The sequence below is a fragment of the Bombina bombina genome, chromosome 1, assembly GCF_027579735.1.
Source record: "Bombina bombina isolate aBomBom1 chromosome 1, aBomBom1.pri, whole genome shotgun sequence".
Lineage (NCBI taxonomy): Eukaryota > Metazoa > Chordata > Amphibia > Anura > Bombinatoridae > Bombina > Bombina bombina.
In genome coordinates this window covers 450459209-450486660 of record NC_069499.1, presented here as the reverse complement: position 1 = coordinate 450486660, position 27452 = coordinate 450459209, and the positions used below count along the sequence as shown (strand labels likewise).

The 27452-nt window shown below is 40.2% G+C and overlaps 1 protein-coding gene across 1 annotated transcript in view; it reads left to right on the top strand.

The window, feature by feature from the left end:
• The window catches only part of SLC25A12 (solute carrier family 25 member 12), a 402930-nt gene that overhangs the window by 106910 nt on the left and 268568 nt on the right, over positions 1-27452 (top strand). Inside the window, exons 4-6 of the mRNA XM_053698431.1 lie at positions 2805-2920; positions 14199-14338; positions 25571-25717. Of these exons, the coding sequence (XP_053554406.1) occupies positions 2805-2920; positions 14199-14338; positions 25571-25717 (403 nt within the window). The remainder of the gene's footprint in view (positions 1-2804; positions 2921-14198; positions 14339-25570; positions 25718-27452) is intronic.

The window sequence follows — 27452 nt, the reverse complement described above, 5'->3', positions numbered from 1 at the left end:
ATCATTTCCTTTGCCAGGTTTCACCTCAGACTGTTGCAACTGCGCATGCTGAACTAGTGGAGTGGCGATCATTCAGATCTGTCTCAACAGATTTCTCTGGACAACCAATTGGGAGAATCGCTCTCTTGGTGTTTTTGTCTGGATCACTTGTCCTGATGTACGTCCGTCTCAAGAACATCCTGGGTGATTGTGACTACGGTGTCAAGTCTGTCAGGATGGAGAGCCGTTTGGGGTGCCAGGAAGGCACAGAGCATCTGGTCTCAGGAGCTCCTGATCTATTTTTGAAATTTCGGGCAATATACAATACTCTGAAGGCTTGGCCTCTGCTGCGTTCGTCCCAGTTAATCAGATTCCAATCAAACAATACATCCTTGGTGGCTTACATCAACCATCAGGGGGGAACGAGAAGCTCCCTAGGTATGAGAGAAGTATCTCGGATTCTGGTGTGGGGGAGACCCGCATTTGTTTGCTGTCAGCGATCCACATTCTGGGTGTGGACAACTGGGAAGCGGATTTCCTCAGCAGACAATCCTTTCATCCAGAACAATGGTTTCTCCATCCCGAGTGTTTGCAGAGACTTGCAAGAGGAAGATCTTATAACTTCTCAATACCAAGCTACCCAGATCGGGGTCGGGGTACAGGGATCCTCAGGCGGAGCTAACAGATGCATTAGTGGTGCCTTGGAGGTTCAAACTTATTTATCCTTTCCGACCGTTACCACTACTTCCTAGTGTAGTGACTCGAGTCAAGCAGGCATCAGTGATACTTACTGCTCCGTCTTGGTCGCAAAGGATGTGGTTTGCGGATCTAGTGGGGATGTCATCATCTCCTCCGTGGAAGTTACCTTGTCGCAAGGATCTGCTGACCAAGGTCTCTTTGTTCATCAATGTCTAGATTTTCTGAGGCTGACTGCGTGAAAATTGAACACTTAGTCCTAGCCAAGAGAGGGTTTTCTGAGAGAGTTATTTTTACTCTCATTCAAGCTCGTAAGCTGGTTGCTCGTCGCATCTATCATAAGTTGTGGAGAACCTACTTATTCTGTTCTCAAGGATGAACTGGAGAAGGGCTTTTCTGCAAGTGCCCTGAAGGGACAGTTTTCGGCCCTGTCTGTGTTACTGCACAAGAGGTTTGCCGAGCTTCCAGACGTGCAGCCATTTGTTAAGGCTCTGCTGGGATCAGAACTGTGTTTAGATCTAAGGCTCCTCCTTGGAGTTTAAATCTTGTCCTTAAGGTTTTGCAAAGGGCTCCGTTAGAGCCTATGCATGAAGTAGACATTAAATTTTTGTCTTTTTCTACTAGCTATTGCTTCTGCGCGCAAAGTCTCTGAGATTGCTGCTGTTTCATGCCGATAAGGCTGTTCTACGAACCAAGTTAGGTTTTCTTCCTAAGGTTGAGTCAATTCGCAACATCAATCAAGAGATTGTGGTTCCTTTCTTATGTCGTAAACTTTCCTTCGACGAAAAAGGATTAGAACGTATTTCTGGATGAGGTTTGTGCCTTGAAGTTCTATCTTCGGGCCACTAAGGAATTTAGACAAACCTCTTTCTCTGTTCGTTCTCTTTTCCCGGGAAGCGTAGGGGTTAGAGCCTCTTCGACTTCCTTATCTTTTTTTTTGAGGAGTGTCATCCGTTTAGCATAGAAACGGTGGGACATAAGCCTCCTCTGAGGATTAAGGCTCATTCTGCGAGAGCAGTGGTCCCTCTTGGGCCTTCAAAAATGAGGCCTCTATGGATCAGATTTGTAAGTTTGTTGTTTTTGCTTCTGTTGAAGCAGCCATCAGGAGAGGGGTTTTGCAGGCTGTGGTGCCCTCAGATTAGGGTCCGCCTCTCTTTTTTCCCTCTCGTTAGCATTATGTGTACTCTAGAGCTTGGGTATATGTTTCCCACAAGTAAGGAATGCAGCTGTGGACTCTTCCCATATTAAGATGGAAAACATAAATTATGCTTACCCAATAATTTAATTTCCATCTGTATGGGAAGAGTCCACATCTCCCACCCGTGTTCTCCGATGGGCGGCCCTAAATTTGAATTTTTTTCTTCTGGCACCTTTTTCGCCCTGATATTTCTCCTACTGTTCCTTGTCCCCTTGGCAGAATGACTGGGGTTATGAGGAAGTGCGGGAGGTATTTAAGCCTTTGGCTGGGGAGTCTTTACCTCCTCCTGGTGACCAGGTTCAGTATTTCCCACAAGTAAGGAATGCAGCTGTGGACTCTTCCCATACAGATGGAAATGAAATTATCAGGTAAGCATAATTTATGTTATTTAATGCGTTACAGCACCATACCGTTGTTCTGGAAATGTACTGTATTTGTAAGGTACAAAGTTTATTTTATGCTGTGTATTAATGCAATTGTGAATAACTTCTACATTGTTAGCGAATGAATTCTAAACACACTAAGTAATATGTTTTTTTCAACCCTTTTTTAGGTCTGAATTTCTGAGATTTCCAACTCTGTAGCCACAAATCCATCAGTGTTTCAGATAGTAGAACTGGTTATCAGATAGGTGTACTAACATCAGGAAATAGCAAGTGTGTTACATGAGTAGTACAGTTCATTAGCCTTTCAGCTCTGTTACGTTTGCTCAGTACTCCATCTGCTTAGAACTCTTTCAGCACACTGAAGGGCTAACACATGATAACATACTGCTAAACGCATTAAGAAACAACTGTGAATAGCAAAAGATTGTGACTTCGATATGAATGCGGTAATGATTACAGAATGTAATGCTTTGTTAAGTCATGACCCTTGGTACATATTACCAAAATGGCTTCCTTCACTAAGTACATTTTATTTTTATCCACAGGTTGATCTCCTTTCAAGAGTTTTTGGCTTTCGAGTCAGTGTTGTGTGCCCCAGATGCAATGTTCATTGTGGCTTATCAGTTATTTGATAAGAGTGGCACCGCAGAAGTCACATTTGGTAAGAATCTGTGACTTGTAATCTACACCTGTAAATGCACTGTGAAAAAAATCCACTTTTGGAAACAGAGACATTCTTATCAACGTAAACACAAAATGTTACCATTTCCGTTTGTGTGAACTGTTGTTAGCTCTTCCTTCAATGTATATTGGGAGAGAGAAGGCAAATAGAGCACCATCACACTGCACTATAAGCCTCAGCATGTGTTACAGACTAGGTGCTGGGTAATGACATAGGGCTGTAAACATGTGCAAGTAAGTGCCAACCCAGTGATTTTACTCTGTAAAATGCCACTTTACGTACCATCTGGATCCCAGTGTGTGTAACTGCTGTGCCATTTGCAGAAGAGATAAAGGATATAATACTATAGATAGAAGTGGATTCTAATGATTGGAAATCTTTTTTTTTTTATAATTTAAAGGGACATTAAACTCTAAATAAATTGTTATACATATGACATTACGCTATATAAACATATCAAAATGTTTTTGTTTGAAAAAAAGATTAAGCTCATTAAGAACTAATTGTTCACTGGCAGAAATAAGAACTCCCTCTGCTGTATTGGTGACATGCCTCATAAGCATATTTTTTTTTCTTCAGTAGAGGGACATTTGTTTTTCAAAAATAATATAATTAATTTAAACATACAGAAGTGTTGCTAGACCTGTCACATTAAGGGGTTAAGCAAGCTATGTGACAGGTCTAGCAACGCTACTACATGTGCTCAACCTTTCCAGCATTGCAAAATGTGATACAGAAGATACAGCCTCTGATAGGTTAGGTTGTTGTTTGCCTTCTCTAACTCTTTAAAAATAAAAAAAATCTCCCAGTGTAAACAAGCACCAAGCTGAGTTTTACAAGACGATTAAAAAATAAAACAGGCAATATGTTTTTACCTAAACATTGCAAAAGTTAAATGAACAGACGTCTCATGCATACACAAGACCACTACTTGAACTTGTTAAAATACATTTTGCAGTAGGAAAAATGTCTATTAGGATGAAAATGTGAGAAAGAAAAATGCTCTAATGTCTTAGAGCAAGTTATTAATGCACTGTTGCGTGTTAATCTTCTGCAAAGGGGTTAAACACATAGTTAAATTTGGTTTCAGAGAAGAAATGCACTACTTGGGACCTAGATAAATACATCTGGTTAGCCAATGACAAGATACATTTGTGTGTAGTCACCAAGCACCAGCTAGATACTAGTAATGCCTTGCTGCTCTTAAGCCTACCTAGGTATGATTATCAGCAAAGGATAAAAGGAGAACATGGATAAAGTCTCTTAAAATGCTGTATCTGAATCATAACGTTTTATTATACTGACTTTTTAATGTCCCTTTAAAGATGCTATGTATGTTTGTCAGTGTATATGGTCATTAATGACTGATTGCTTTTATTCGTGGACAGTGACACACTTTCAAGCATAAAAACAAAGGGCTAGATTACAAGTGGAGTGCAATTGTGTGCACCCGAGCAATAAGGGGTATATCGCAAGGGTTGCGCTCATCGGGCTTACCGCTCATATTACAAGTTGAGCGTAAACGTGATCACGTGAGCGCAATCGCGATTTACACTAGAATCATTACCGTGACTTTGGAGCTGTGGTTAACTGTTTCGTGGAAAGAAAAAGTTGCACAAAATACATTACAAAGTACACTTACATTCATTATAAAATTATTTGAAAAAATATTGCACTCAAAAGTTATAAGGGCTCAAAGGTATGAGATTTCGGGTGTTAGGGAAAAAAGCCAGCAAAAGATGTATGTGTATATGTGTGTGTATATGTATTTATATGTGTATGTATAAGGCATTGGAACCCTTTGCTGTTAAGTAGCTAAAAACATATTTATGCAATATTAATTTTTATAAAGGTCTTAACTATGTATTTACTGTAAATATTCCACTTCCAATGTTCTCCACATAGAGGTAAATATTCTAAGTATTTCTAAATAGATATTCATATATATATATATATATATATATATATATATATTAATTAATATATATATATATATATATATACTGTATATACTATAATATATAGAAAAAACACAAGAAGGGACAGAAAAAAGTATGCCCTGTGCCAGCACTAATCATAAAAAAAGAAAATATTGAATAAAGTCATCAAAGCTGGATGTAGAACCTACTGATCTAGGGGATATAAGCCCCTCTCCTGTAAACATAAAACTGCTAGTCATAGATGTACAAAAAAAGTGCCTTCAATTTATTAGTCAAAAATACATATAAATATATAAGAACGAGTTAAAAAATAGCCTAGATGTAATAAAGTACCTGTCTACCAATGGCCATTGGAAAGAAACCTGTATCCATGGATAGGGCTCAAGTAATAATAACTCAAAGCATCATAGTTCACTGTATGAACTTTATTATGCTCTACTATGATGCTTTGAGCCCTATCCATGGATACAGTTTTCTCCCCAATGTCCATTGGTAGACAGGTACTTTATTACATCTAGGCTATTTTTTAACTTGTTCTTATATATTTATATGTATTTTTTACTAATAAATTGAAGGCACTTTTTTGTACATCTATGACTAGCAGTTTTATGCTTATAGGAGAGGGGCTTATATCCCCTAGATCAGTAGGTTCTACATCCAGCTTTGATGACTTTATTCGATATTTTCTTTTCTCCAACATTGGTGTGTCCGGTCCACGGCGTCATCCTTACTTGTGGGATATTCTCTTCCCCAACAGGAAATGGCAAAGAGTCCCAGCAAAGCTGGCCATATAGTCCCTCCTAGGCTCCGCCCACCCCAGTCATTCTCTTTGCCGTTGCACAGGCAACATCTCCACGGAGATGGTTAAGAGTTTTTTGGTGTTTAAATGTAGTTTTTATTCTTCTATCAAGTGTTTATTTTAAAATAGTGCTGGTATGTACTATTTACTCTGAAACAGAAAAGGATGAAGATTTCTGTTTGTGAGAGGAAGATGATTTTAGCAGACAGTAACTAAAATCGATTGCTGTTTCCACATAGGACTGTTGAGATGAAGTAACTTCAGTTGGGGGAAGCAGTTAGCAGACTTTTCTGCTTAAGGTATGACTAGCCATATTTCTAACAAGACCATGTAATGCTGGAAGGCTGTCATTTCCCCTCATGGGGACCGGTAAGCCATTTTCTTAGTCAAACAAACAGAATAAAGGGCTTATTATGGGCTAAAAAACTGGTAGACATTTTTATGGGCTAAATCGATTGCTTTATTTGGGCATTTTATTCATATTTATGCTGACAATTTGCATTTATAAACTTGGGGAACGTTTATTAAACGGCAGGCACTGTGTTAGACACCTTTTCCAGTCAGGGGGCCTTCCTAGTTGTAGACTGAGCCTCATTTTCGCGCCATTACTGCGCAGTTGTTTTTTGAGAGCAGGGCATGCAGATGCATGTGTGAGGATCTAAAAATTGCTGGAAAAGCTTCTAGAAGGCGTCAATTGGTATCGTATTCCCCTCTGGGCTTGGTTGGGTCTCAGCAAAGACTATAGCTGGGACTGTATAGGGGTTAAATTTATAAACGGCTCCGGTTCCGTTATTTTAAGGGTCTGAAATTTGGTGTGCAATACTATTAATGCTTTAAGACACTGTGGTGAAATTTTGGTAATTTTTGAACAATTCCTTCATACTTTTTCACATATTCAGTAATAGAGTGTTTTCTGTTTAAAATTTAAAGAGACAGTAACGGTTTTGTTTTAAAAAGTTTTTTGTGCTTTGTTGACAAGTTTAAGCCTGTTTAACATGTCTGTACCTTCAGATAAGCTATGTTCTATATGTATGAAAGCCAATGTGTCTTCCCATTTAAATTTATGTGATAATTGTGCCATAGCGTCCAAACAAAGTAAGGACAGTACTGCCACAGATAATGAAATTGCCCAAGATGATTCCTCAGATGAGGGGAGTAAACATGATACTACATCATCTCCTACTGTGTCTACACCAGTTTTGCCCACGCAGGAGGCCCCTAGTACATCTAGTGCGCCAATGCTTATTACCATGCAACAATTAACGGCTGTAATGGATAACTCCATAGCAAATATTTTATCCAAAATGCCTACTTATCAGAGAAAGCGCGATTGCTCTGTTTTAAACACTGAAGAGCAGGAGGGCGCTGATGATAATTGTTCTGTCATACCCTCACACCAATCTGAAGGGGCCATGAGGGAGGTTTTGTCAGATGGAGAAATTTCAGATTCAGGAAAAATTTCTCAACAAGCTGAACCTGATGTTGTGACATTTAAATTTAAATTAGAACATCTCCGCGCACTGCTTAAGGAGGTGTTATCTACTCTGGATGATTGTGACAGCTTGGTCATTCCAGAGAAATTATGCAAGATTGACAAGTTCCTAGAGGTTCCGGTGCACCCCGACGCTTTTCCTATACCCAAGCGGGTGGCGGACATAGTAAATAAGGAGTGGGAAAAGCCCGGCATACCTTTTGTCCCCCCCCCCTATATTTAAGAAATTATTTCCTATGGTCGACCCCAGAAAGGACTTATGGCGGACAGTCCCTAAGGTCGAGGGGGCAGTTTCTACTCTAAACAAACGCACTACTATTCCTATCGAAGATAGTTGTGCTTTCAAAGATCCTATGGATAAAAAATTGGAAGGTTTGCTTAAAAAGATTTTTGTACAGCAAGCTTACCTTCTACAACCAATTTCGTGCATTGTTCCTGTCACTACAGCAGCGTGGTTCTGGTTCGAGGAACTAGAAAAGTCGCTCAGTAGAGAGACTCCATATGAGGAGGTTATGGACAGAGTTCACGCACTTAAATTGGCTAACTCTTTTATTTTACATGCCGCTTTGCAATTAGCTAGATTAGCGGTGAAAAATTCAGGGTTTGCTATCGTGGCGCGCAGAGCACTTTGGCTAAAGTCTTGGTCAGCGGATGTGTCATCCAAGACAAAATTGCTTAACATCCCTTTCAAAGGTAAAACTCTATTTGGACCAGAATTGAAAGAGATTATTTCAGACATCACTGGGGGAAAGGGCCACGCCCTCCCACAAGATAGGTCTTTCAAGGCTAAAAATAAGTCTAATTTTCGTTCCTTTCGCAATTTCAGGAACGGACCGGCCTCTAATTCTGCATCCTCTAAGCAAGAGGGTAATGCCTCACAACCCAAACCAGCCTGGAAACCGATGCAAGGCTGGAACAAGGGTAAGCAGGCCAAGAATCCTGCCGCTGCTAACAAAACAGCATGAAGGAGTAGCCCCCGATCCGGGACCGGATCTAGTGGGGAGCAGACTCTCTCTCTTTGCTCAGGCTTGGGCAAGAGATGTTCAGGATCCCTGGGCGCTAGAAATAGTTTCTCAATGTTATCTCCTGGAATTCAAGGAACTACCCCCAAGGGGAAGGTTCCACATGTCTCACTTATCCTCAAACCAAATAAAGAGACAGGCATTCTTACATTGTGTAGAAGACCTGTTAAAGATGGGAGTGATACACCCAGTTCCAATAAAGGAACAAGGAATGGGATTTTATTCCAATCTGTTCGTAGTTCCCAAAAAAGAGGGAACTTTCAGACCAATTTTGGATTTGAAGATCCTAAACAAATTTCTCAGGGTACCATCGTTCAAGATGGAAACCATTCGAACGATTCTACCCACTATCCAGGAAAGTCAATTTATGACTACCGTAGATCTAAAGGATACGTACCTACATATTCCTATCCACAAAGAACATCATCAGTTCCTAAGGTTCGCTTTTCTGGACAAGCATTACCAGTTTGTGGCCCTCCCATTCGGGTTAGCCACTGCTCCAAGGATTTTCACAAAGGTGCTAGGGTCCCTTCTAGCGGTTCTAAGACCGAGGGGCATTGCAGTAGTACCTTACTTGGACGACATTCTAATACAAGCGTCGTCCCTGTCAAAAGCAAAGGCTCATACAGACATCGTTCTAGCCTTTCTCAGATCACACGGATGGAAGGTGAACATAGAAAAAAGTTCTCTGTCTCCGTCGACAAGAGTTCCCTTCTTGGGAACAATAATAGATTCCTTAGAAATGAGGATTTTTCTGACAGAGGTCAGAAAATCAAAACTTCTAAGCTCTTGTCAAGTGCTTCATTCTGTTCCTTGTCCTTCCATAGCGCAGTGCATGGAAGTAGTAGGGTTGATGGTTGCAGCAATGGACATAGTTCCTTTTGCACGAATTCATCTAAGACCATTACAACTGTGCATGCTCAAACAGTGGAATGGGGACTATACAGACTTGTCTCCAATGATTCAAGTAGATCAGAAGACCAGAGATTCACTCCGTTGGTGGCTGACCCTGGACCACCTGTCCCAGGGAATGAGCTTCCGCAGACCAGAGTGGGTCATTGTCACGACCGACGCAGTCTAGTGGGCTGGGGCGCGGTCTGGGAATCCCTGAAAGCTCAGGGTCTATGGTCTCGGGAAGAGTCTCTTCTCCCGATAAACATTCTGGAACTGAGAGCGATATTCAATGCTCTCAGGGCTTGGCCTCAGCTAGCAAAGGCCAGATTCATAAGGTTCCAATCAGACAACATGACGACCGTTGCGTATATCAATCATCAGGGGGGAACAAGGAGTTCCCTGGCGATGAAAGAAGTGACCAAAATAATTCAATGGGCGGAGGATCACTCCTGCCACCTGTCTGCAATCCACATCCCAGGTGTGGAAAACTGGGAGGCGGATTTTCTGAGTCGTCAGACATTCCATCCGGGGGAGTGGGAACTCCATCTGGAGATCTTTGCCCAAATAACTCAATTATGGGGCATTCCAGACATGGATCTGATGGCGTCTCGTCAGAACTTCAAGGTTCCTTGCTACGGGTCCAGATCCAGGGATCCCAAGGCGACTCTAGTAGATGCACTAGTAGCACCTTGGACCTTCAACCTAGCTTATGTATTTCCACCGTTTCCTCTCATTCCCAGGCTGGTAGCCAGGATCAATCAGGAGAGGGCCTCGGTGATCTTGATAGCTCCTGCGTGGCCACGCAGGACTTGGTATGCAGACCTGGTGAATATGTCATCGGCTCCACCATGGAAGCTACCTTTGAGACAGGACCTTCTTGTTCAGGGTCCATTCGAACATCCAAATCTGGTCTCCCTCCAGCTGACGGCTTGGAGATTGAACGCTTGATTCTATCGAAGCGTGGGTTTTCAGATTCTGTGATAGATACTCTGGTTCAGGCCAGAAAACCGGTAACTAGAAAGATTTACCATAAAATATGGAAAAGATATATCTGTTGGTGTGAATCCAAAGGATTCCCATGGAATAAGATAAAAATTCCTAAGATTCTCTCCTTTCTACAAGAAGGTTTGGAGAAAGGATTATCTGCAAGTTCTCTAAAGGGACAGACTCTGCTTTATCTGTCTTACTACACAAAAGACTGGCAGCTGTGCCAGATGTTCAAGCATTTGTTCAGGCTCTGGTTAGGATCAAGCCTGTTTACAGACCTTTGACTCCTCCCTGGAGTCTAAATCTAGTTCTTTCAGTTCTTCAAGGGGTTCCGTTTGAACCTTTACATTCCATAGATATTAAGTTACTATCTTGGAAAGTTTTGTTTTTTGGTTGCAATTTCTTCTGCTAGAAGAGTTTCCGAGTTATCTGCTTTGCAGTGTTCTCCGCCCTATCTGGTGTTCCATGCAGATAAGGTGGTTTTGCGTACTAAGCCTGGTTTTCTTCCTAAGGTTGTTTCTAACAAAAATATTAACCAGGAGATAGTTGTACCTTCTTTGTGTCCGAATCCAGTTTCAAAGAAGGAACGTTTGTTACACAATTTGGACGTAGTCCGTGCTCTAAAATTCTATTTAGAGGCTACAAAAGATTTCAGACAAACATCTTCCTTGTTTGTTGTTTATTCTGGTAAAAGGAGAGGTCAAAAAGCGACTTCTACCTCTCTTTCCTTTTGGCTTAAAAGCATCATCCGATTGGCTTATGAGACTGCTGGACGGCAGCCTCCTGAAAGAATCACAGCTCACTCCACTAGGGCTGTGGCTTCCACATGGGCCTTCAAGAACGAGGCTTCTGTTGACCAGATATGTAAGGCAGCGACTTGGTCTTCACTGCACACTTTTGCCAAATTTTACAAATTTGATACTTTTGCTTCTTCGGAGGCTATTTTTGGGAGAAAGGTTTTGCAAGCTGTGGTGCCTTCCGTTTAGGTAACCTGATTTGCTCCCTCCTTTCATCCGTGTCCTAAAGCTTTGGTATTGGTTCCCACAAGTAAGGATGACGCCGTGGACCGGACACACCAATGTTGGAGAAAACAGAATTTATGCTTACCTGATAAATTACTTTCTCCAACGGTGTGTCCGGTCCACGGCCCGCCCTGGTTTTTTAATCAGGTCTGATGAATTATTTTCTCTAACTACAGTCACCACGGTACCATATGGTTTCTCCTATATATATTTCCTCCTGTCCGTCGGTCGAATGACTGGGGTGGGCGGAGCCTAGGAGGGACTATATGGCCAGCTTTGCTGGGACTCTTTGCCATTTCCTGTTGGGGAAGAGAATATCCCACAAGTAAGGATGACGCCGTGGACCGGACACACCGTTGGAGAAAGTAATTTATCAGGTAAGCATAAATTCTGTTTTTTTATGATTAATGCTGGCACAGGGCATACTTTTTTCCTTTCTTTTCTCTGTCCCTTCGTGTGTTTTTTCTATATATTATAGTATATAATTTTTTTTATGCCCCCGGGCACCCCAGATATATTAATTTACATATCTATGGTCAATCTATATATTACTTGATTGGTTTGAGCTGGTACACCACTCCTAATTTCTTGCATATATATATATATATATATATATATATATAAAATCATCTATATACGTGTATACAGTATATTGGTATAGATATATATTTGTGCAAAAAACATCAGATATATGTAGAAATATTTATTTATGAATAAATATATCATATTCTGTTAGATAAAGAACATTGGAATATGAAATCATATTTTCATGTCGGGTTACCGCAACTAAGAATATGAGATCGTGTTTGTGCAAGAGTGGGGGTTTAGTGTTAGGTTTTTTTAACTTTTTTTTTCTCTATTGACTTCTATGGAGAAGTCGCACGAGATATTCTAACTTTGGATTTTTGTGCTAGTTGGGTTACTGCTAGAGTGGTAAACTCTTAATTCTAGCAGAGTTTGCTCTCTAGCGGAAGTGCAAAATACCGCTCCACTTGTAATTTGGCCCAAAGTGTTTTTCTCTGTACAGAAACATTTGTCTTACAAAATAAAGGAAGGTATTTTAAAATTACCTAATTTTAGAGGCAACAAATATAATTACATGTGTCCCTTGTTGTTATAGTTAACTGTTTCTTTAAGATACCTAGAGTCAGCAGCGATTTTATGAAAACCTCTAATTTGGTGTAAAAATCTTCACTCTAAAAATATTTTGCAGTTATTAATTTAAATACTGGAGAAACTGCTACACCTGATGTATCTTGCAGAGAAAAGAAAGAGAAGACTCGCTATGTGGTCTGGTCATCAACCAGCACATTTAAAATATCCCATAGAAATTAAAGTTAAATGAGACTGACCTTCCATGCTCAAGGTCGGATAGTGCGTATTAAATGCTCTGAATACTGAAGTCAATTCTGCTTCTTTATTCAGCTCAAGTAAAATCTGCTGTATTTAGCAAACATTTTAAACATTAAACTTTTAAATTTGTACCAAAAAAATTGTTTAGGTATACGTTAATGTAACATTAAAGAAATTATATTTCAACCTTTAGAGCGGATATTTAATGTTATTTATTTGTACATGTGAAATTGTGTTCACTTTCACCCATGTGAATATGCAATTGAAATGTTATTATCCTATATTGTTTTATTTTGTTGATTTAGCACATCTGAATCTCACACATTCGGCTCCTTGGACTTTGCGAGCTATGGCTGTTGCACTAATACAAACATATTTCTAATGTTTGTGAATGTGGCCATCACTGAGCTTGGTATGCAAACTGATGATCATTGTTCAGGATATATCAAATATAATTGCTCTGAATCCTTCATGGGAAAATACAAATAATCTTGCTCCTACTTGCTCAAATAATCCTGTCTTGTTACGAGTTAAATAATTATTGGATTTCCTTTCGGGACTTACTTATTTGGAGGTTATGTTATTCAAATTAATGTAATTGTAATCACTCTCAAACAATGGTTTCTACTGTTCATATTCTGTAGTTGGAATGACTAAAGATTCAAATTGGTCGGCTACAGATCTGAAATACAACTGCATCACTTTCCTGATATAAAATGATCAAATGTAATCAGCCTTGCATGATTCAATCCTCTTGCCCCTAAAATTTTCATTTTAGAAAGTGGATATCAGTTCATTTAAAAAGGACAGCACATACGAGCATTCTGTTATCATCAAACATAACATACCCATTAAACTTCATTACAGAAATCTGTTTGATGAAGCTGCTATGATGACTCTTTGGATCAAAGTGATGGTAGGTCCAGTAATTGGTTGAGTGGTAGGAGGGGCATTTCATAGCTGATGTGTCTTGTGATGCATTCCCCTTTTTAGAAATGTTGCAGATCCATAAAATCTATTGACACAATAATGTCAAAGCTGTTGTGCATGCAAAAGTAAAAGTATCATGCATTTTAAAGAGTAGCAATTGAACCTATGGAAATATTTTTCACAGAAAGAAAAGGTTATATAAAAGCTGATTTTTAAACTTGTATTGTGTACACAACCTTTACATCAGTATATTAGGCTATTGGCCTTTAGGACAACGACACAGCTTCAGAAATGTAAAACACAAATGTACCTACTTGGCTACCATAGAGGCGAAATAGACATTGTAAATCAATGCTTGTGGACGCCAAGTTTCTAATAAAATATTCATTAAAACAGTGGTTACATTTGGACACAAAATAATTTGTTTCCTATACATACTGTATTTGTTAGTGATATTATGTATACTTCTTATTAAATGTGTCCCATTGGATGCACTAACAATTAAAAACATTTTTTTGTCAAGATTTGTATTATTTCATATTGAGTATATAATGCACACCCTTGTAAGCCAATACGTATTAACATATTTCACCACTGACTTCTAGCTCAACAAAGGGAAGGAAAAAAAAGCATTTGCAGGTGCAAGGGGATAATCATGCAATACTGATTTTAATGAAATAGCTTGTGGTGTTTTGATTCTGTAATTGCTTGCGAATATGTAATTCCTGCAATGCTGCACTGAATGACAGAACATGTGTTACAGGCCCTACCAACAATGAAATCAAAATTTGATTTGCTGATTTATTTTACCTCCTAAGAAAATGTTAAGGAAATCTTTGGACAGACCATGATTCACCACCATATACCTTTCAACTGGGACTGCGAATTTATTAGACTACATTTTGGACACAACAGGAAGAAGCATCTTTCCTATTTAGAATTCACAGAATTTTTACAGGTTAGTTTGTATCAAACTTATAACTAACTGTACATACCTACACGTCCTTAATGCAGTGATTCTTAACCAGGACTAATGATGACAAAATGTTTTTTTATGGTGTATTTTTATTACTATTAATCAATAAAGGTATTCCCAATACTCTGTGTGTGTGTATATATATATATATATATATATATATATATATTACATTTAAAGAAGAAAAAACTATGAGATTTAAATCTCGTAGTAAGATCCCTTTGTCCGGCGCCAGAGTATAAGGTTAAATTTACACTAGCTAGTAATTCACCAGAAGGGTGGTCATCCACATTAGTCCCAGATAACTATGGATAAAACCTTCAATATTTATCATAGACTCCAAAATGAACTATATATAATATAAACATTAATTCCTATAAACACTATTGTCTATAAATATCATATACTGCATAATCAATTGATACTGAAAAAGACAATACCATATACAATGATTTATTTGCTGCCGGCTAAAAAATATTAATTATTATGCTGATAACGAACGTGGGCCCACTTTTAAATAAATGACCTTATTGAATCAGAAACAGTTTAGTTAATATATATGAAAACCAGTTCCTTATTTGTTGCTATATTCAATTGCAATTGTATCCAAAGAGGCTGTATTCCATGGCTGTTTCAAATCTTGTTTGTGCTACATGAAGTGTAAAGTCACTTATTATTGTAGTAGGGCTCTTAAACTGTCCATTAGTTGCAGCGGATCTAGAGTGGGACTTATCACTCACTGGGTTTTCTATCTTACGTAATGCTTGTTATTGGTTTATGTGGTTTTAACGTTAAAATGGTATAATACAGTTAGAAGTATATAACACCTCAAGGAGTTATGGCTTAGGTTTTTACAAAACATGCCCACCTCGCTAGGTTGTCTGTTAAACTCCACTTTGTAGTAATGTCTATGACAATTTAAACGTTACCTTGATTGTAGTTATCAATCCACTTTGTTCCCCCTTGGGGATTACTCACATAGCCATTTTGCATTCACCGTTGTAGATCATGGGTTCCTCTTATCTCACCGTGAGCGTGCCTTTCTCTGTTCTGCTTGTTTCTTTAGTCGGTTCAGCGTGGTTTGGAGGGCTCAGCTGTAACCCTCACATTGATTGTTTCTCAGCTACGCGCGTTTCACCTTTGATGGTGACGTATACAGGGCTTCGTCCGGCTTAGTTTCCATTGTTCATTCATCTGACTCTTATACCGTTCAATTTGTTCCGCCCTCTGGGTGAAATAATGTCAAACTTATATGGCACTTTTTCATCATGGTTCATTTCATCCATAGTTAAAGGGAAAATACACAATTACATTTTTCACACACAACGAACTATTGTATTATTAATTCCAAAAAATATATATTTACATGCAATTTTATTAAGGATTAGACAAAGGGACCAAAATTTAACTTAAATTCTCAATTTTATAAATATTTACTTACATAGTTAGAAAAAATGAGTTATATTCTGTAACAATAGAAATTTCATGTGTTTTATTATAAATTAATTTCAAAAGATATGTTCAATCTTAGTTTCACCTTAATTTAAAAAAAAAAATATATTTTTCTGTTTTTTCTTTAAGAAAGGCATTGATTTGTGTGTGTGTATATGTATATATATGTATGTATGTGTGTGTATGTATATATATATATATATATATATATATATATATATAATGTATATGGTGTTTCATAAATCAGTTCATGGTGGTATCCCCCATTTAGATTTTTTTTTTTTTTTTTAAAATTGGAATCCCTGCATTAACATAAAATACTTTCTCACCTTCTGAAGTGTATTAAGATTTTACATTGTCCTCCCATTTGTTTTAGTCCCCCCCCCCCCCCGAAACATTGAGTTTTTAATGAAATGTTATTGAATATGCCGTTAATGAAAAGTCTGTAATTGGTTTCTCAATATTCTTGCTCAAACCGGTTTAAATATAAAGGGAATAAATCATTTACTCCTTCATGTTGAAGAGAACATTGCTTCCATCTTAATATAGGAAGAGTCCACAGCTGCATTCCTTACTTGTGGGAAATACTGAATCTGGCCACCAGGAGGAGGCAAAGACACCCCAGCCAAAGGCTTAAATACCTCCCCCACTTCCACATAACCCCAGTCATTCTTTGCCTTTCGTCACAGGAGGTTGGCAGAGAAGTGTTAGAAGATTTCGGAGTACTCTCTTATGGAGGGTAGTACTCTTCGAGATGTGACTGGAGTTTTAAGTAGTCCTGTCAGCCTCTCAGTGAGAGCATGGATGAAAGTTAGAGTCCGGAGATGCAGGTAGAGTTTTTCTGCGAAACCATCCCGACTCATAATAACAGCTCTGTAGGCAATCAGCGTTGACGAGTTTGCCTGCCTGCTTTCTTCACTCAAGTCCATGTCAGAAGTGATGCTACTAGCTGTCACACTTGAAGGGCAGTGTTCCTGTTCCACGGCGTAGATTCTGGTAAGATCGTTTCATATTTTATACATGTATGATAACGCAAGAAGACAGGGTCACAGTGTGACTCCTTTTATCTGTATAGAATCAAGGGTTCATAGGCTGTTATGGAATATACAGCTTTCACTTTCACTTTGAGAGCCATGCAGCTTACTAGCTTGACGCGCTTTCTCATAGCAGGGACGGTCCTGCATTGTGCACCATGTGATTCATTCCCTTTTTCCTGACCGGGTGTCTATCAGAGAGGAGTCATAAATCTCTGTACTGTCTGGGTCATAGGAGGTGGTAAATGCCCCAGCCATTGGGGTATAAGGGTGCCGTTTTTTTTAATAAAATAAGATGTTTTATTTCTCTAGTTCTCCGGTTATTGCACTAGCGATGGAGGATTCTGTTACTTTAGAGGGCACTCCCTCTATTCCTAATGAATAATTCCTGTTTATATGGTGAGGAGGCCTTACTTCCGCCCTCTCAATTATGTTCCATATGCCTTGATAATGTGATAATATCAAACATGTTTGATACCACAGAGCCGTCCACCTCTGAGGAGTTGTCGTCCAGTTTAGTGTGCGTATCCTACATTCTTATATCTCTACACATGCAGTTTTCCCATAGAATTGCTGATCCTCCATCTGGAGGGGGCCTTTTTTTCACCAGACGTTACTGCGCAGTTCAGACGGCGGCGTCTGCGGCCTTTAATGCTTTACCTCGCCCTGCTAAGCGCAAGCGAAAGGTTACATATTGCACTCCTTCCCAGAGTACATCAGATAATTTATTGGATTTAACTGAGCATTATCCGAGGATGAAGTTCTTTCTGAGGCTTCAGAGTATGAACATTCTGGGTCAGAGTCTGCTGCCTCTAAACCTCCGGCTGCGAAGGAACCAAACTTTAGTTTAGGGATTTGCACTTTCTTCTAAAGGAAGTTTTTGGCAAATTCAGAGGTTCCAGAGGCCAAATTGTCTGATGAACCTTTAATTCCTAAATTAGATAGAGTTTGAGGACAGGGTGATACCTTATCCTTCCCTGCTCCTGTTAGATGGCGAACATTATTATGAATGAATGGGACAGGATTGGATTCCTTTTCTCCCTCTTCTCCCTTTACCAAATTGTCCCCGGTCCTGGACTCTCAATGGAGTTGTGAGGTTCCATCTCTAAATGGGATGGTGTTATCTTCACCCCTGCTAAACCTACTACTATCCCGCTCGAGGATAGTTCTTCATTTGAAGAACCCATGGATAAAAGATGGAAACTCTGTTAAGAAATATGTTTCAACATCAGAGATATTTGTTTAATCCGGCGGCGGCGGTTTCCGCGGTTACTGGAGAAACTACCTTCTGGTGTGACTCAGGATTTGATCGGGGTGGAGGGTCCCCTCGACGTTACTCAGAAAAGATTTACGACCTTGAGGGTTGGTAATTCTTGTATCAGTGCTGCTATTAGGCAGTTTATTCGCTTGAATGCTATGGCTTCAGCTTTTCTGTTCAGGGCCGTCGGGCTCTGGCTGAAGTCATGGTCTGCGGATATGACTTCTAAGTCTAGACTTCTTCCTCCCTTTAAGGGAATTATTTTGTCTGGTCCAGGCCTGGACTCTATTATCTCCACGGTCACAGGGGGAAGGATGCCCTCCTACCGCAAGAGTATATGAACTAATCTAAGGAATGATTTTCGTTCTGATAAACCCCATGTCAGCAGTCTTCCGCTAAGCCAGAGCAAACCAAGAGCTCTTGGAAGCCGGCTCAGTCCTGGAATAAATCCGAGCAGAGCAAGAAGCCCACCGAGTCTATGTCGGCATGAATGGGCGGTCCCCGATCCTCTTCTGGATCTTGTAAGGGGCAGTATGTTGCTCTTTACAGACGCTTTGTTCAGGGGCATACAGGATCCATGGGTCCTGGAGGTCATAGCTCAGGGTTACAAGATAGGTTTTAAGTCTCAGCCACCCAAGGGCAGATTTCTCCTGTCTTCCTGACCTGAAAGGAGGGAAGCCTTTCTGTGGTGTGTACAGGATCTGTCCTCTAGGAGTTATTGTGCCGGTGCCTATCGCAGTGAGAGGTTTGGGATACTATTCAAACCTTTCGTGGTCCATAAAAAGGAGGGAACTTCCGTCCGATTTTGGACCTAAAGTGCTTAAGCAGGTTCTTAAATGTCCCCTCGTTTAAGATGGAGACAATAAGGTCCATTCTTCCCCTCGTTCGAGAGGGGTAGTTTATGACCACTATAGATCTGAAGGATGCTCCCTTCACGTACCAATCCTCAAGTACCACTTCCAGTTCCTAAGGTTTGCATTCCTGGACCAGCACTTCCAGTTTATTGCCCTTCCGTTTGGTCTAGCTAAAGACATTTTTCAGGACCATTTGGAATATCTCCTCTGTCTTCTTCAATCCCTTGGTTGGCAGATAATCTAGAGAGAGTTCTCTTGTATCAAGTACCAGGGTAGAATTATTGGGTACTGTAATAGTCTCCATAGACATGAGAATATTTCTAACAGACCAGAGACGTTGCAAGCTAGCTTCAACATGTCTTGCCCTCCAGATCTCTTTAAAGGGACACTGAACCCAAAAATTCGTGATTCAGATAGTGCATGCAATTTTAAGCAACTTTCTAATTTACTCCTATTATCAATTTTTCTTCGTTCTCTTGCTATCTTTATTTGAAAAAGAAGGCATCTAAGCTATTTTTTGGTACAGAACCCTTGACAGCACTTCTTTATTGGTCGGTTAAATTAATCCACCAATCGGCAAGAACAACCCAGGATGTTCACAAAAAATAGGCCGGCATCTAAACTTACATTCTTGCTTTTCAAATAAAGATATCAAGAGAATGAAGAAAATGTGATAATAGGAGTAAAATAGAAAGTTGCTTAAAATTGCATGCTCTATCTGAATCACGAAATAATTTTTTTGGGGTTTAGTGTCCCTTTAAGGCCATCTGTGGTTCGGTGTATGGAGGTGATTGGTCTCATGATGTCCAGCTTAGACATCATTTCCTTTGCCAGGTTTCACCTCAGACTGTTGCATCTGCGCATGCTGAACTAGTGGAACGGTGATCATTCAAACCTATCTCAACAGATTTCTCTGTTGAGAAATGTTCTCTTGGTGGTTTTGTCCGGAGCACTTGGCCTGAGGGACATCCGTCTCAAGACCATCCTGGGTGATTGTGACTACGCTTGTGAGTCTGTCAGGATGGGGAGCTGTTTGGGGTGCCAGGAAGGCACAGGGCCTCTGGTCTCAGGAGCTAAAGCTCCCTCCTGATCTCATTTTGGATCTTCGGGCAATACAGGGAGTGCAGAATTATTAGGCAAATGAGTATTTTGACCACATCATCCTCTTTATGCATGTTGTCTTACTCCAAGCTGTATAGGCTCGAAAGCCTACTACCAATTAAGCATATTAGGTGATGCGCATCTCTGTAATGAGAAGGGGTGTGGTCTAATGACATCAAAACCTTATATCAGGTGTGCATAATTATTAGGCAACTTCCTTTCCTTTGGCAAAATGGGTCAAAAGAAGGACTTGACAGGCTCAGAAAAGTCAAAAATAGTGAGATATCTTGCAGAGGGATGCAGCACTCTTAAAATTGCAAAGCTTCTGAAGCGTGATCATCGAACAATCAAGCGTTTCATTCAAAATAGTCAACAGGGTCGCAAGAAGCGTGTGGAAAAACCAAGGCGCAAAATAACTGCCCATGAACTGAGAAAAGTCAAGCGTGCAGCTGCCAAGATGCCACTTGCCACCAGTTTGGCCATATTTCTGCAACATCACTGGAGTGCCCAAAAGCACAATGTGTGCATTACTCAGAGACATGGCCAAGGTAAGAAAGGCTGAAAGACGACCACCACTGAACAAGACACACAAGCTGAAACGTCAAGACTGGGCCAAGAAATATCTCAAGACTGATTTTTCTAAGGTTTTATGGACTGATGAAATGAGAGTGAGTCTTGATGGGCCAGATGGATGGGCCCGTGGCTGGATTGGTAAAGGGCAGAGAGCTCCAGTCCGACTCAGACGCCAGCAAGGTGGAGGTGGAGTACTGGTTTGGGCTGGTATCATCAAAGATGAGCTTGTGGGGCCTTTTCGGGTTGAGGATGGAGTCAAGCTCAACTCCCAGTCCTACTGCCAGTTTCTGGAAGACACCTTCTTCAAACAGTGGTACAGGAAGAAGTCTGCATCCTTCAAGAAAAACATGATTTTCATGCAGGACAATACTCCATCACACGCGTCCAAGTACTCCACAGCGTGGCTGGCAAGAAAGGGTATAAAAGAAGAAAATCTAATGACATGGCCTCCTTGTTCACCTGATCTGAACCCCATTGAGAACCTGTGGTCCATCATCAAATGTGAGATTTACAAGGAGGGAAAACAGTACACCTCTCTGAACAGTGTCTGGGAGGCTGTGGTTGCTGCTGCACGCAATGATGATGGTGAACATATCAAAACACTGACACAATCCATGGATGGCAGGCTTTTGAGTGTCCTTGCAAAGAAAGGTGGCTATATTGGTCACTGATTTGTTTTTGTTTTGTTTTTGAATGTCAGAAATGTATATTTGTGAATGTTGAGATGTTATATTCGTTTCACTGGTAAAAATAAATAATTGAAATGGGTATATATTTGTATTTTGTTAAGTTGCCTAATAATTATGCACAGTAATAGTCACCTGCACACACAGATATCCCCCTAAAATAGCTAAAACTAAAAACAAACTAAAAACTACTTCCAAAACTATTCAGCTTTGATATTAATGAGTTTTTTGGGTTCATTGAGAACATGGTTGTTGTTCAATAATAAAATTAATCCTCAAAAATACAACTTGCCTAATAATTCTGCACTCCCTGTATACAATGTTCTGAATGCTTGGCCTCTGCTGGGTTTGTCCCAGTTAATCAAATTCCAATCACACAATATATCCTCAGTGGCTTTCATCAACCATCAGGGGGGAACAAGAAGCTCCCTAGTTTTAAGGGAAGTATCTCGGATTCTGGTGTGGGAGAGACCCGCATTTGTTTGCTGTCAGCGATCCACATTCCTAGTATGGACAACTGGGAAGCGGATTTCCTCAGCAGACAATCCTTCCATCCAGGAGAATGGTATCTTCATCCTGAGTGTTTGCAGAGATTTGCAAGAGGAAGATCTTATAACGTCTCAATACCAAGCTACCCAGATATGGGTCGAAGTACAGGGATCCTCAGGCGGAGCTAACGGATGCATTAGCGGTGCCTTGGAGGTTCAATCCTATTTATCCTTTCCGGCCATTACCACTACTTCCTAGTGTAGTGACTCGAGTCAAACAGGCATCAGTGATACTGATTGCTCCGTCTTGGCCGCGAAGGATGTGGTTCGCGGATCTAGTGGAAAAATGTCATCTCTTTTGTGGAAGTTGCCTTGTCGCAGGGATCTGCTGACCAAGGTCTGTTTGTTCATCAATGTCTAGATTCTCTGAGGCTGACTGCGTGGAGATTGAACGCTTAGTCCTAGCCAAGAGAGGGTTTTCTGAGTTATTTTTACATGATTTTCATGCAGGACAATGCTCCATCACACGCGTCCAAGTACTCCACAGCGTGGCTGGCAAGAAAGGGTATAAAAGAAGAAAATCTAATGACATGGCCTCCTTGTTCACCTGATCTGAACCCCATTGAGAACCTGTGGTCCATTATCAAATGTGAGATTTATAAGGAGGGAAAACAGTACACCTCTCTGAACAGTGTCTGGGAGGCTGTGGTTGCTGCTGCACGCAATGATGATGGTGAACAGATCAAAACACTGACACAATCCATGGATGGCAGGCTTTTGAGTGTCCTTGCAAAGAAAGGTGGCTATATTGGTCACTGATTTGTTTTTGTTTTGTTTTTGAATGTCAGAAATGTATATTTGTGGAATGTTGAGATGTTATATTGGTTTCACTGGTAAAAATAAATAATTGAAATGGGTATATATTTGTATTTTGTTAAGTTGCCTAATAATTATGCACAGTAATAGTCACCTGCACACACAGATATCCCCCTAAAATAGCTATAACTAAAAACAAACTAAAAACTACTTCCAAAACTATTCAGCTTTGATATTAATGAGTTTTTTGGGTTCATTGAGAACATGGTTGTTGTTCAATAATAAAATTAATCCTCAAAAATACAACTTGCCTAATAATTCTGCACTCCCTGTATACAATGTTCTGAAGGCTTGGCCTCTGCTGGGTTCGTCCCAGTTAATCAAATTCCAATCACACAATATATCCTCAGTGGCTTTCATCAACCATCAGGGGGGAACGAGAAGCTCCCTAGTTTTAAGGGAAGTATCTCGGATTCTGGTGTGGGAGAGACCCGCATTTGTTTGCTGTCAGCGATCCACATTCCTAGTATGGACAACTGGGAAGTGGATTTCCTCAGCAGACAATCCTTCCATCCAGGAGAATGGTATCTTCATCCTGAGTGTTTGCAGAGATTTGCAAGAGGAAGATCTTATAACGTCTCAATACCAAGCTACCCAGATATGGGTCGAAGTACAGGGATCCTCAGGCGGAGCTAACGGATGCATTAGCGGTGCCTTGGAGGTTCAATCCTATTTATCCTTTCTGGCCATTACCACTACTTCCTAGTGTAGTGACTCGAGTCAAACAGGCATCAGTGATACTGATTGCTCCGTCTTGGCCGCGAAGGATGTGGTTCGCGGATCTAGTGGAAAAATCTCATCTGTTTTGTGGAAGTTGCCTTGTCGCAGGGATCTGCTGACCAAGGTCTGTTTGTTCATCAATGTCTAGATTCTCTGAGGCTGACTGCGTGGAGATTGAACGCTTAGTCCTAGCCAAGAGAGGGTTTTCTGAGTTATTTTTACTCTCATTCAAGCTCGTAAGCTGGTTGCTCGTCGCATCTATCATAAGGTGTGGAGGACCTACTTATTCTGTTCTCCAGGATGAACTGGAGTAGGGCTTTTCTGCAAGTCCCCTGAAGGGACAGTTTTCGTCCCAGTCTGTGTTACTGCACAAGAGGTTCGCTGAGCTTCCAGATGTGCAGCCATTTGTTAAGGCTCTGCTGGAATCAGACCTGTGTTTAGATCTAAGGCTCCTCCTTGGAGTTTAAATCTTGTTCTTAAAGTTTGCAACAAGCTCCGTTGGAGCCTATGCATGAAGTAGACATTGAATTGTTGTCTTGGAAGGTTACTTTTCTACTGGCTATTGCTTATGCACGCAGAGTATCTGTGATTGCTGCCTTGCAATGCATCCCTCCTTATCTGGTTTTTCATGTCGATAAGGCTGTTCTACGAACCAAGTTAGGTTTCCTTCCTAAGGTTGTGTCCATTCGCAACATCAATCAAGAGATTTTGGTTCCTTTTTTATGTCCTAATCCTCCTTCTTCGAAGGAATGTTTACAACGTATTTCTGGATGTGGTTTGTGCCTTGAAGTTCTATCTTCGGGCCACTAAGGAATTTAGACAAACCTCTTTCTCTGTTTGTTCTCTTTTCCGGGAAGCGTAGGGGTCAGAGGGCCTCTTCGACTCCCTTCTCTTTTTGTCTGAGGAGCGTCATCCGTTTATCATAGAAATTGCGGGACATAAGCCTCCTCTGAGGATTACGGCTCATTCTACGAGAACAGTGGTTTCCTCTTGGGCCTTCAAAAATGAGGCCTCTATGGATCAGATTTGTAAGACGACTACCTGGTTCTCATTTTTCCAAAATTTTCCAAATTTGATGTTTTTGCTTCTGCTGAAGCAGCCTTCGGGAGAAAGGTTTTGCAGGCTGTAGTGCCCTCAGATTAGGGTCTGTGTCTCTTTTTCCCCCTCCCGTTTGCATTCCGTGTACTTTAGAGATTGTGTATATGTTTCCCACAAGTAAGGAATGCAGCTGTGGACTCTTCCCATATTAAGATGGAAAACATAAAGTATGCTTTCCTGATAATTTAATTTCCATCTGTATGGGAAGAGTCCACAGCTCCCTCCCGTGTTCTCCGATGGGCGGCCTTACATTTGAAATTTTTTCTTCTGGCACCTTTTTCACCCTGATGTTTCTGCTACTGTTCCTTGTTCCCTCGGCAGAATGACTGGGGTTATGAGGAAGTGGGGGAGGTATTTAAGCCTTTGACTGGGGTGTCTTTGCCTCCTCCTGGTGGCCAGGTTCAGCATTTCCCACAAGTAAGGAATGCAGCTGTGGACTCTTCCCATACAGATGCAAATGATCAGGTAAGCATAATTTGTTTTTTCTTGTTATGTTTTATATAGCGGTGTTTGGGCTGTTTATATGTATTCTATGCTCTTGGGTGTAGAGCCATCCGATGGATAATTATTTGATTAAGTGATGGAGAATTACATAGATGATTATATGCATAAAGCCCTTAATGGATGTAATTCTTAATGGATGTAATGTGTAAATGTTTCATTTTATTGACCTGGATTGCTTTATTCATTGTATCCAATTTGTTCTTTTATTTAGACAGAATGCTCCTTTGGCATTTTGCTCATGAAACTCATACAAATACATGCTGCTTAGTTTAGTCTGCACACAAGGGCATGAGAGTCATTTAACACTCAAAATTGTTACTTATAGAACACTGAATACATAACATTGTCTATATAATACTAAGAGCTACATCATGTAATGCTGTTGATGACCCAATGCTAGGACTACCAGTTTTATGTGTAAATATTTTGGTCTTATTCAAATGATATTTGGTTTGATTTTATTAATACATTTTGATATTTTATCACATGCCACTTATATTGCATACATGTAATAACGTTGTTGCATATGAAGGAATAATGGTTTCTCTGCCACTTTACTCTGGATTTCAGGAGCTGCAACTGGAACATGCTCGACAAGCATTTGCCACAAAAGATAAAAGTAAAACTGGAATGATTACAGCATTGGATTTCTGTGATATTATGGTTACAATACGCTCCCATATGCTCACCCCATTTGTTGAAGAAAACTTAGTTTCTGTAAGTAAAAGTTGTATTAAACATTTCTCTTTTTATTTTGCTGGAAAATGCTTTGCTAAGGTATTCATTTTTTAAATGTATACTTTTTATGACTAACAAAAGATTTCTTTTGAAAATGTAGCATTTTCCTCTAAGAAACTCTGATTTGGGGCATTTATGAACCCCTTTTTGCTGCTTAGCCATTTTCATCTTTCTGTGCTGGAGCTTATTTTAGTTGTTTGGCCCACATTGGATTTACAGATAGATTTAAAGTGAAAGTCAATCCTAGTGTTGTACAAACGCTAGCATTGACTATTGAAACAAATAAAGGGGACTTTCATTCATGAAGTATAAGATACTTCATGTAGAGAGCTCCTTTATTTGTTTCAATCGATCGCCGTTTTTACCTGGTACAGCAGTTCACGACTAAAATATTTTTTTGGCTAAGAGGTGACGTTTTCACCTCTTAGCCAATACCCGCGCAGTAAATTCGGCTCCCATGGGCGTCAAGCCAGATTTACCTCACCTCTTAGCAAAAAAAATTTTCGCCGTGGGCTGCTGTAGCAGCTAAAAACGGCAATCGATTGAATCAAATAAAGGGGCTTTCTACATGAAGTATCTTATGCTTCATGAATGAAAGTCCCCTTTATTTGTTTCAATAGTCAATCCTAGCGTTTGTAAAATGCTAGGATTGACTTTCACTTTAAATAAACATGAAAAACCAAATTTTCCTTTATGATTCAGATAGAACATACGATTTTTAAAAACTTTTCAATTTAGTTCTGTTATCAAATTTACTTCATTCTCTGTGTACCTTTTTGCTGAAGGAGCAGCAATGCACAACTGGGCTTCTAGCTGAGCCCATCAGTAGAGTCAATAACAAGGCATAAATGTGCAGCCACCAATCAGCAGCTAGCTCCCAGTAATGTACAGTTGCTACTGTGCCTACCTAGGTATGCTGTTAAATAAAGGATACCATGAGAATTAAGCAAAATAGATAATAGTAGTACTTTGGAAATTTGTTTAAAACGCTCTGTCTAAACCATGAAAGTTTAACTTTGACTTTACTGTCCCTTTAAACTTTTTTTTTTTTAAGGGGTCAATACCGTAGGTGGGGCAATTTAGGGCATGCTCCAATCCCTTGATGTTCCATATTTCTATGGTTCTGTCAGGTAATTACTGATGCTATGGTCAGAGGCTGATAGTCACCTGGGCCTGTGACTCTTTCTTTGAAAGAGGGGCTTCTCCTTTTTTTTAAGGAAGAGTGCCATTCTATCACTTATTTTGGGATTCTTGGGCCCCCTTTATAGCCCAGTGCACTTTAAGAGGCACCTAGTATACATGTGGTTGCAATATCTATGGCAATCATCTGCTATCTAAAGGGGCACAAGAACTCTCATTTCATGTGTGGGGTATTGCAATTGTGTGTTTATTAGATCCTTTCCTTTGGAACAACTGCCCCTCCCTATACAGTAAATACAAAGCCCCCCCTCTCATCAAACACTGTGCAGGTGTTTACTTGTGGTCACCATCACCATGGTAATCAACTGAAAATTAGAGGGGATGTGACCCCCTTGTTGAAAATTGGGCAATTCCCTTTTTAACACGGGGGATTATATACCCTTGTAAGATAAAGGAGATGACCCTTAAAGTGTCAATAACCTTAACTTGAACTGGCTATTTACCCCTATCTCCCCCTCATTTGTACTTGAGGAACGTCTTTCTAGGGCATGCAAAACCTCATTTTAAAAGTTAG